The sequence below is a fragment of the Microcebus murinus genome, chromosome 12 (assembly GCF_040939455.1).
Source record: "Microcebus murinus isolate Inina chromosome 12, M.murinus_Inina_mat1.0, whole genome shotgun sequence".
In the NCBI taxonomy this organism is placed as follows: domain Eukaryota; kingdom Metazoa; phylum Chordata; class Mammalia; order Primates; family Cheirogaleidae; genus Microcebus; species Microcebus murinus.
In genome coordinates, this window is record NC_134115.1 from 19,380,006 (window position 1) to 19,392,197 (window position 12,192).

General features: G+C 37.9%; 1 protein-coding gene across 11 annotated transcripts in view; it reads right to left on the reverse strand.

Moving 5' to 3' along the window:
• TLE4 (TLE family member 4, transcriptional corepressor) overlaps nt 1-12,192 on the reverse strand; it is a 148,467-nt gene that overhangs the window by 20,973 nt on the left and 115,302 nt on the right. For all 11 annotated transcript variants that reach the window (XM_012749747.2, XM_012749746.2, XM_012749744.2 and 8 more), the window contains 2 exons: nt 1,469-1,588; nt 447-500 (listed from right to left, as the gene is read on the reverse strand). In XM_012749747.2, coding sequence (XP_012605201.1) covers nt 447-500; nt 1,469-1,588 — 174 coding nt within the window. The remainder of the gene's footprint in view (nt 1-446; nt 501-1,468; nt 1,589-12,192) is intronic.

The following is a 12,192-nucleotide window of genomic DNA, read 5'->3' on the forward strand; positions in this document are numbered from 1 at the left end:
GGGTCCTTGAGTGTGGACATTTCTAGCCAAGAGCATTTAATAGCTTAAAAGTGCAAGATGTTCTGGAATAGATAACAAGCCTCACTGAAAGTGCCAAATAAAAGATTCAGTATAGAGGCCAAAGAAGCAACTACAATATTTATAGTACTTATTTAAAACCAAAACCCCACCAATCTGCAAGTTATTTGTCAATGAGATCAGTAGGCTGACCACAGGTATCTGGTGTGCATTCACTGTGGTAGAAAAAGACACTTAATACTTCATAGAAAAGAACAGCAACAAAAAAAGGACCAGTAACATATATAATCAGCAATAGATAATTTTTCATTTAAATAAAAAGTGAGTCCCTTTAGAAAGTAAGAAAACATTTTAAATACTAATTGTTTGGCCACTATTCTTTGTTATGGCTGGATAAGATTAGGAAATTAAAGTAGTCACAAACATACCTCATTGGAAACGTCAACCACCAAGTTGTCATCACTCTTCTCACCATCGCTGTCCTGCATTGAGAAGTGAGAAGCATTAATTCCTCCCCCAGCAAAATATACCACATTTTTAGCTAGATTTACCCTAGATAAGTCCAGATTAATTCCTCATAGATTGTAAAAATGAACTGTAGTAAACTATGTTAAGCACTTTACAATGTACTATTTTCTTCTTTAATCCTCATGATGATTTTATGAGCTGAGAAATATGATTCCATTTTCCAGTTTCAAAAACTGGAGTTGATGCCTTGCTTACTATTCTAGAATAGAGGCTGCAAACTGGCATGCCTGGGATAGTCCAGCCTACAGATGGGCATGGTTTGGTCTGTCAGTGTTTTAAAAAATCTAAGTAGCCACAATGTTAAAATTAGGAGGTAAAAATTCAGATTTCCAGTTTCTCATGAAGCCTGCAGCCCCGCAGGAGACTCCAGCAGGGGAAGCAGAACAGGGGCCACCTGTCTCCACACCACTCCCACCCAGCTTGCTCCCTTTTGCTCAGGGACCTGTCCAGACACTAGCACAATATGAGCTTCATCCCATGTTAGGGACAATCTGGATGTCTTTGCAAGTTATATTCCACAAAACTTGACGCACATGAATCTATCTAGGCATTTTAATAAATTTTTCATGATTTTACATTTTTCCTTAACATATCTAGCTAACAACAGGAAATTCAACTATCTTGAAATATATGGGGGAAAGCAAATACACTTATAGAAATAACATGTAACACCCAAGTCTTCTATTAGCTACTAGATGACGCACTCTATCCTCCCACATACACACGTGCATGCACCTGTATACACACTGGCCTTCGGCTCGCCAATGAGACAGAGCTATAAATGCAACAAATATGTTCTTTCTCCTAAAGGATGTTGTTATTCTGTGTTCTAGTGTTGGCTGGTAATAGTTAAGGGTGAAAGGACTGCTGATAAAAAGCAAGGCCAGCTGGCCTTCCCTAAAGCAAAGGTGAATGAACTTACATAACGAGCTGCAATCTCCTTTTCTTCAGTTTTCTGCTTTTTGCTCTCAGAGGAGTAGTCTGTGGAGTTTCTGTGCTTTTCAGCACCTCGGAAACTGGCTGATGGGGATACCGAAGAGCTCTGGAATTAGAAGGAGAAACGGTTGAGAAATGACCACCCCTTAATAGAGCAACTTTTTTAGTTACTTGAGTCTCTCTCCTTTTTGTTCTTTAGTGCACACTTGCAAAGCTGTTAAGGAGATAGCAGAGAGGGAAGGAGATCAAAATAAGAAGAGAACAGAAGAGGTACAGAGAGAAAGGTAAGGGAAAAAAGACAAGATAGAAAGGAATGGAAAAAAAATGAACAAGCAAGAGAAGGCAAAGAGGTAGATAGAGGAATGAGAGTAATAAAAAATGGGTGGCAGGGAATAGTGTAAGCTCAAAAGAGAATGGGTTTGGTCCAAATGGTATGTTTAGATTAATATTACACTGTTGAAGCACCATTAAAAAGCTGGGAAAGGAAGCAGATACAAGAGAAAAGGGAAGAAGAAAAGGAAGGAGATTTTTTGGTTTTTTGGGGGGTTATTTTTTACAGTTTGCTGGTTAATCAGGGAAACAGGATTTCAAGTTTCTATAGATAAACTATGAATAAAGTGAGCTTCAGAGAGTACACAGTAATTCTTCAATGAAAAAAGAAGAGAGATAATCTTTGGAGATTCGAGCACCCAAATATGGTGATCACATGACATGAAGGTCATATTTACAGAATTTTGCTCAGTCCCATTATGTTAAAGGTCTATTGCTGAGTGGCAGGAAAGACAACACCTCCAAAAATGCACATTATTCCTTTCTGACTGCTAGAGGTTTTTTTCATGAGCTTGCTCTTTTTAATTTCTAGAAACCCAGGAAATTAAATTATAGGGCCAGGGAGTGGAGAAAGACAGGTCACGCCTCTTGAGATCACAGTCAGGCTCAGGCCCAGGCCACATGTTTTACCTCTGCTTTCAAGGAACCCTCAACTGGAAGAGTCCCCCCAACCCCACCCCCCACACACACACAAAAGCACCACCAGTGGCCTAATCTGAAGTGCAGAGAAGGAATTTGTCTGCCACAAAGGCCAGGTGGTAACTGGGCACATTTAGATGGTACAAGAGCTCAGTATCATGGATAACAATAGAAAGAAATCACCACTGAAAATTGGGACTAACCGTGGCTAGTAACTGTTACGGGCAAGCCAAAGAAAGACCGAAATACAGCTGAAGTGTGAGAGAGGGTGCTGGGCTGAGCTCGGCTGCCCTGTTGAGGAGTGGATGGCAAAGACCTGAGTAGCAAAGTCACTATGTGGGGCACCAGGGCAGGACTCCCAAGTGTGAAATGAACCTAGCCCAGGGTAAGAAAGGGTTTGTCTTGGAGGGCAGTAGAGAGAATACCTGAAGATAAAATGTCTAAGGAAAAAAGTTCTAGGAAGAACAAAGAATTACTATCAGAACACCCTTTGCCTACCATCCAAATCAATTTTCTTCCTCATTTATAACTTTATTCATCTAAGACTAACTCTTTGAGCTTTTATTTGCTTTATCTTTCTCTTTTGTTAATAATTAAAATTTATAAAGATATACAAAATGTACAAGGGCCTCTTAATGAACTATGGGAGACAGTATAATATCCAGAACTTCTGGTTCTATGTTCCATTTTATTTCCAGTCAATCATAATGCCACATTTTCTTTCATGGCACATCTAAATTTACAAAGCACACTATTAGAGGAAAATTGATAGACTTCTTCCCCACTCTGATCAGTAGGGCTACCAAGGCATCAGTGGTCAGCTCCAAGGGTATACAGGTGAGAGTTCAGTGGGGGAGAAAGATGGAACCAGTGAGTGGCTGCCCACTGGTAGGGATGGGGGTCTCTGTAAACCTTTGCCCGCTGTACCAGCTCGTTTTATAGGAATACCCTGTAAAACGTATGTGCCAAGCCCTATAACTATCCCTAGCAAACATTTAACCTTAAGCTTAGAGGCAAAAAAGATCACAGATACTATTCGATAAGGCCGAAGACTGAAGCAAAACATTTTTTAAACAATGTTTAAAAACACTGACCTACTTCTTGATTTCTATATGTTTCCATTGAGTTCCCAACCTCATTCCCAAGCCACAACACTCAGTTCAACACTTCTGCTTCACTTTAAGATCATAACCCAAGGCAACTAGGTTTTTATGATCACTGAAACCATGCATCCAAACATTATCTATGGGCTACCACCTACCATATTTCATGTCAGAACCCCATTTCTAGTTTCTCCCTTCTCCAATCTATCTTCCTCACTTCTGTAATTCATATTTCCCAAAGAGAGTTTCAGCCACTTCTCACTCCTCTTCAACAAGGACAGTTTTCTAATGTCCATAGGAAAAAAAAGTCCAAACTTCTGAGTATGGCTGTTTTTCAAAGTCCTTATTCCATGCTCCAATCTAGAGCCCTGGCCTTATTCTCCCATATCAGTGCTATGAGCTAGTGTGTGCTCCGTGTATTTTCATTGTATCTGTAGCCTTTTCCCTGGCCTATGGCAATGCCTGTTAATTCTTAAGATTTATCTTTTGCAATCCTCCTCATTCCTTCTTAAGAACAAACTCTAATGTCAACCTTCAGAGCTTCTTCAGATGCCATTTGGCAAAATTAACCACTCATTCCTCTTTTTCCCTTAACATTTTGTTCCTCCACTGAGTAGTAATAAATTTATTGCTATGTTTATATGGCTACTTCCCACTCCAGGCTGTGGGTTCCCTGAGAGTAGGGGCACACAATATAGTGAGCAGCAGAGAACTGCCCAGAAATGTTTTTGAACACAAATGGCTGAGCATTCCCTCTGCACTCCTCAATCTGCCTCCAAAATTCACATGATACATTTCTTTTCAGAGTATCACTAGGATGACCAATTCCATAAGAAACTATTCCCTAGAGTTACAGTTTGTGGTGGTATCCTTTAAATTGGTAATATGACAGGCTCAGCACTTTCTTCACCTTTATTCCTTTACCTGCCTCTAGATGTCTTCAATCTAATTTCATATTTTACAAGAAGAAGAAAAACTGTATATATATGATTAACAACTATCTGAGCATTTTGATTCTGATACACTCTACTGAAAGTTATTTCCACTCTGTTCAAAAGTAATAATCTTTAAACAACGAAGAAACAATTTCTGAAAATTAATACTAAATGGTAATGCCTATTTACATTCTTATGCTTATTTACTGGCACACATGCACAACCAAATAGCTTTATTTTTCTTCAACTGACTATTTCTGGTTGTGCAGGCATTTTATTTTTAAATTTTACTGTAGAACAGAGCTGCATGTTAGAGTTTCCTGGTAGAATGATAAAGTAGTTAATTATCACTAGCATTTAAAGGTTAAGCTGCACAATGGGCACTGGGGCAATCAGCAATGCTCTAATAACATAATTGCTCTGGAATCAAATTGGAGTTGGCACTGACTCTCATCATGAATCTTCGAAGTCCACCATTCTGCCACTGGAAGGCCACTTGGATCTCTGCTGAGTATGTGAATAGGAGGAATTAAATAAATACTGATAAAGCCATGCTTTTACTAGAAAAGCTTTATTTCTATTATTTTAAAAGCTCAGCCAGGTTAGATATTTCTCAAGCTTAGTACATAAGAAACTTACTGGAGCTGCATCAGGACCCTGTAAATGTACAAATTTAGAAACTCTAAACACAAGTCTTTTCTCATTTCAGTTTGATCGTGTGTGTGTATGTGTGTCTTAGCAGATCTGTTATGAATGGAGAGTCAGAGTCAAAAGCAATGGCTGATCCTGAGAAGACAAGATATCCTGGTATGTGAACGGTTAGTAAAACTCTATTTTTAAAATGTATTTTTAAAAGTAAGCACTTATACTGGCATATTAAAAAAAGAACAGGGAAGATGTGTTTAAAGAAAAAAGGGGGAAAACAAATGAGAGAAAACCAAGGAGAAAAATAATAAAAGTTTATAAATCTTATTACATGGAAACCCCAACTGCTTTGGTAGCAAAAAGTAAGCTTTAAAGACAGATATTCCTAATATTACAAATTAGATTCTAATTTCAAAATGAAAAAATTCTACATCCTAGCTTGACATTCACCCAGACTTTACTGAGGCTGTTGACTGAGTCAGAAGGAAAACTGACACCTCTAGCAACTTGAAAAGGACGGCCCTGCCCCTCTACCTTTATTCCTTAGCCACCTCAAGATCAAAGATGACCACATATGTAAAAGATTCTATAAAGTAGAATCTTCCCCTCAAAGAAGGTAGTGTTGTTATAATTAGCTAATCTTAATAACAGGGAGCACAGATTTTAATAGCAGGCAAGAGCATCTCTCTGGAGTCAGACTGCCTGGGTTTGAGTCTAGAGTCTTCCACTTAATAGCTGTGTAGCCATAGGGATGTTGCCTAGTCTGGGATAACAACACCCTGTCCCCACCCACATGGGGCTGCTCTGAGGACAAAGAAATATAATCCGCATAGACCACAAGGCACAGTCCCAGGCACACAGCCTACCCCTTCCATAAGAGCAACTCTGTTCCACTGCTCTACGCTGTACTTTAGCCCATTCTATTTACTACAGAGATTGGGATGGTGAGCTCCCTGGGATTTTCTATTTTAAACCTCAGGTAAAGACTATTCTAGGCATTTGCAGTGCTTCCCCACAGCATAGATATTCAGATGGTCCATAATGATAGGGCTTCAACAGGCAGTTATTAACCAAAACAAGGTTTTGGTTTAATATAGCACTGAGACAGGACTATAAATACCACTTCCACAATGGACTTTTAAATCTTATTTCAAATGCAAATCATGTTAATTCTGCTTTCCATTTGCAAAGGTGCAGTGACAAGACTCCCCTGCCCTCTTAGAAGATAACAACCAGGAAGAACATGCTAAAGGTCAAGTGGACAACTATGATCAAGAAGCCTAAGACTCATTTGCTATGGCTTGTTTACTCTTCAGCTGTGCTGTGGCCTTCAAAAACCCTATCTACTTGGTACCAAAGCATAAATCAGTTTTCAAAAATATAAAAGGGATAATGAGGAGGCAGAGGGCACCATGAAAACCTGGCTAGGGAGACTGCAAGTCCTGGTTTGCCCTTTCTACACATGTTGTTCAAGCTTCTCTTCACTCTCAAAAACAGCCCAGTTTAGATGATAAATTATACTGTTACTCTAACTTCAGTTCATTCAGCACAAGAATTCTCCAACAGTCTGAGTCAGGGACAGTTCAGTTGTTTGTTTATGGCAGTGGGAAGGACAGAGACAGACAGCTGAAGAAGACCACTGAAGATCCTTTATCGATCCCCTGACCAAAGCCTTCAATCATAATTTCCTCTGCAACCCTTTAGAAAAGTAAAAGACCTATGTCTAAAACAGAAATGAATACTGGCAACTTTCTTGAATTCAGAAAGTCAAAGATAAGCAGAGACTCTACACATTCCTCCTACTAGGAAAACGTACTTTCAGAAGAATGAGCTCTACAATCATGAATTACCCAGAGTCAGTCATGTCCACTAGTCCTTAAAGCACTGCATATTTTATAAATACCTTCAACAAGTTTTGATGTAAAAGTAATAAATATCCTGAGTAAACCTATGTACACCAAACTAAACATAGTACCATATCACAGAAGCATTTCTGGTTAGATTTTACTGTACTGCGTATTAAGTCAAATGTTTATATTTCCATTCATAGAACTCTTTAAAATTGAAAAAAACCCACAAAAAACAAAAAAACACATTTTAACATGTATTACCTCATTTATAAGGAAACAACCAGGATAGATGGAAAATTTAATTCTCAATTGGAAAAAATTAAATATAAGAACTTTAAAGTGGAAATTATCTGGTCAAAATCTACATAGGGACCCATAACACATGAAAATTTATGTAAATTAACTTAAAACTTACATATGGTAGGACTTTTAGCTAATCACTGTTATCAGTTTGTTGCTTATTACAATAAGACTTTTTTTTACATAACCTGCTTGACTAAGGAAGTCATTAAAACCACAATCTGTAAATAAACCTCATGAAACTTGCATTTTTCAAATTAGCATAAATCAAAACTCACCTCCAAAAATGACTGGGACTTTTTGAAGACTTGCCCTTATTAAAAGAAGAGTTAATATAATCTCCATATAAAGTAACGAATCTAATCATAGTAATTGTTTTATCTTCTATAACATTTCCTGAAAAACATATTCTTTAAAATGTTCTATTGTTTTTGTCTCTCTGCTTTTCTCCTGGTAAGAAAACCTTGGGTAAAGACAGATTTATTTTGCAGGTAATCAAAATATTTTCAAACCAGAGGAACTGACAGTCTATAATGGTCATGCTATATGACAGTCAGACAGGCCTGGGTTCAGTATCAGGATGTAACACTTGCTGTGTAGCCTTGGACAAGTTGATGAACCTCTCTAAACTTCCATTTCCACTCAAGAACTTATTCAACAAATATTCAACCCACTAAGTACAGAAACACATGAAATGTATTTCATGAAACATATACATTGAAGAATGAAATATACACCTTATTTTTCAGTAGGGCTTTGTGAGTCAAAATACTCAGAATACAAAAGTCCTCCATATTTTTTTCTTCACGAGGTAGAAAATATAGTACTTCAATATTCAGTTATCCACGTTTTGTTTTCATGGCCTCAGCATTATATATTACTTGGTTAGGATAAAATGCCCTAATAATTTATAAGGTATCAATAAAATTGATTTTAAATTAGAACATTATCTTAATGTCCTCTTGGGGTTGGCTTGACTGTTATTTCCTCTTCCTGGAATAAAGCCGTTGGCTCTTCCCCAGAAATTTCATTAAATACAGTTACTTTAGCTGGCAAGCTGAGCTGCTGGAACATGATGCTTTGATGCCAAAGATATAGGGTTGATTCTTGTGTAGACAGCTTAGCTTCCCTCCCTTGATAGCCAGTCTGCAAGTGGTCCAAGCTGTGGGCCACACAGGAAACAACTAGGTGAATGAGAGGGGACAAGAACCCAAAGCACAAGCTAAATTAATCAAGTAATCTCATTCTTAATTCCTGATGATTAGAGATTGCACAGTCTATCAAAAACTATAGTAAAAATTGTCAAGTGCACACAACTTTGTATTGCATACATCTTTTAAACTATTTAAACTGCCCCAAAGCCATTTCATGCCCTTCGATCCAATGAACTTCCTCAAAGTTTGCAAAGCCTAATACTCCCATGTGCATTTGTCCTCTACCAAGAATTCCCTGAACTCATTAATATAGATTCTATAAATCTTATTATGTTGACCCAGTATAAATTACAGTCACATGTACCAGCCACCTTCTTCTGGGATTTTCTTTTTCAATACAGCACCTATAAAATATATCCTAACCACTCATTCACCTACTGCCTTATAACCAATGTTACTAAGTCTCACTGGCAAATATGATGCAGTACATTAGTTTGCCCTAAAAACAAAGAGGGGCAGGGGTGGGGGGTGAACTGGCAAAAATTTCTTTCCTGGATTTTCTGGGAAGGTGAATTGACTTTAAACCTATTCCTGTTCTGTGCTGTTTTGGAATCAAATTATCAACACAATCCTAACAGCTGCTTTGAAAGAAGCTGAAGTAGGGTAGCGGCTCAAAGAAAATAAGTGACTAAGCTTTAAGACTTGGCAAGCTATATCTTAATGGACCAGAATCCTCATTTTAGTAACTATTAAAATTTATTGGAAAAGAAAGTCTTTTCACGTTGCTATTTTTTCTCCAGTAAACTGTTTTAATGTATTTGAAAGGCTAAACATTTTTTTCTTCCAAAGAGTGTTAACTCCACAGAGTCTGATATACAATCTTATGTATTATGTATGCAAATATACTCTATACAACATCTGACTGAGGCTAATTCAGCAGAAATACAGAAGAACATGACAACGTATGAATTTTAAAGGGAGGCTGCCTAATAGTTTTTGAGTTGCTAATCAGGAACTCCTGGTCTTCTTCATATCACTACAAAATGGTTAAACAGTTTTCAATGATCAATTACGTAACCTATTGGTCCTGAGGTTTTTCATTAAAATATTTAAGTGAGTTCTTTAGACTGGCACTGATAAACAAATATAAATATTTGAGTCAAATAAATATGTGAGTCATATATGTATTTTACATTTTTCTAATAACCAGATATAGTAAAGTTAATTTTAATCACATTTAATCCATTGTTTCAAAAAATGGCATGTCAACATGTAATCAATATTTACATTTTTTAGTACTAAGTCTTTATCGAAATCTGGTGTACATTTTATATGTACAGCACATCTCAATTGGACTAGCCATGTTGCTGGTGCTGAAAGGCCACATGTGGCTTGTGGTTATCATATTAGACAATGCAGGTCTAAAAGTTCTCAAAGTTACAACAGAAATCAACATTCACTAAGACAAGCATCTAGCACTTTATAAAAGTAACAGGCCTGATCTGGCCCCTCCATACCCTCTATAATCTCATCTGAAAGTCTCCTCAGAGTGTTGGACACACGAACTTTTCCACCTCTCAAGAGTCTTTGTGCAGGCTTCTGCCAAGTATGCTCTTTTCCAGCCTCTGAATGTCTATCATCTTTTCATCTTTTATGTCTCAGTTTAAATGTCCTATTCTCAGAAAGGTCTTTTCTGTGATGCTATCCAAGGGGTTCCCTCCTGTAAATGTCTATCACAGCCCCCCTGTGCGTCCTTCCTAGCATCGTTATTGTGGCCATTATTTTGATGATTTGCTTGACTTATCTACTTGACTAGAAGTTCCATGAAGGCAGGGACTATGCCTGTTTTGATCATCACGTAAATCCAGCACTTCATTGGTATCTCAATTAATAGTTGCTGAACAAAAGAATGAGCACAAAACTGATTTACTCATGCATGACTTGTTCCCATAATTTTCATTGTACTGACATTCCTAAAAGGCATGATATTTCTTATTAAAATTTATTTGTGGATCTTCAGCACTCAATATAACCACTGTCACAGTCAGAAGAACAGGTTGTGTATGTGAGTGAGTGGGGAGGGGAGAGATTGAGAGAGAGGTGTAGGTATGTGTAGGAATATCAAATGAGGAAAGCAGCCTTCAAAAATGGGAATTTTGAAAGTGATAGGCTAACAAGACAATTTTCAGGACTATGCTGAAAAGGCATTACGAGGATGCAGCACAAAAACCGAAACTGAAACAAAAGTCAGAATGGTGTCAGGTAATGAAAGAGTTTTTAAAGGTGGTCCCTTTTCACTGTTGCTCCTCCTACCAATCAAGGATGCAAGTCCCTCCCTAAGGTCAGTGCCAGAGTTAGCCCCTAGGTGGGCATGCAATGAATATCTGTTGTTGAATAAATGTATCAAGGCCACCAATTTTTTCTTTATTCAAAAAGAAATAAATCTTCCACATAAGGGAGAGTTTTCAACTGGTTATCCTCTTCCTTGTCTCTCATCACATACTCCTCTGCTGTCTGTGATCAAGAGAAACAAATCTTAGTGAAGTCTGGCCACTGACAAGGTAGGATTTAAAGGAATTCTGTTGGACACACTCACAAGGGAGGAATACAGGCATCAGCAGTTTTTCTGTGCCACTCACTTAGAGAATAGTGACCCTGGGGATCTCCTTGAAATGTTATCCCCCAAGGTGAAATGTGGTGAAAGAAAAAACATCCTCAGTACTTGTATTTTTTTTCCTGAGGAATAAGTCACTACACACAGGTGATAAAAGAGAAAGCCAAATATAAGGCAGACAAACCTTGGTCTGAAGGTTCTTCATTAAATATTTAAATTGTTCTTTATAAAGGTACTTGTTTTAAAAAGAAAAAAAAAGAAAAGAAGTTTTCATTGTTTGATTTTGAAGTCACAGATGACTACTTAGAGCTTTAGGTAAATTTTTATTAATTGTATGCAAAGCAACATGAAGTATTAATATCACTTGTGACTGATAGTGACTTTAGTACACTGAGGAATGAAAACAAATGAGATACAGATACTCAGTGATACAATTTCAATTCATTCTAAAGAAATGATTTCAAGCAGTAGCTTTCATAGGACAACTGGATCTAACAATCTAAGGGTTTTTGACAAAATATATAAAACACTGGAAGAACACGTTGATCCACCAAGCATATGTCAAAATTAACTCTGGTCTAACCAGAGCACTCCCCCAACCAACACTGTAATGTTGAAACGTAAGGCAAGTTGTGATCTAATCACTCCCCACCCCCAACAAATTATCACATGTCAGAGGGCTAAATTATAAGAGAATGATAAAAACTATCTCAGACCCTGTTCTAGCTGCCATCCCAGACAACCGTGAGCACTGGTCTGTGGCTTCCTGCTCCTCTGACCCTTCCCACTGCCCTTTCCTCCTTCCATTTGCTTCTCTCCTTCCCCTTCTCCAGTCCCCCCTCCACCCCACCCACACTGCCCTGCCAGCAATACCTCTGTCAATACTCTGTCTTGCTGGTGGCCTTATGGGCTAAAGAGGTTGTTGACCCTTATTCTAACATGTCCTTTTAGGTTAATTACTTTTGTATACTCAGTGTACCCAGTGACATTTAATCACTACAGCGCTACTCGGTAAACAGAAATGAATGGAGCCAACTGCAATTTGGCATCGAGCTAAATGGTGTGGTAACAGCAACATGCTGAAAATGGACTGGAAGAAAATATTCTCACTCACCACAAAGAAAAATGAAATAACATTCG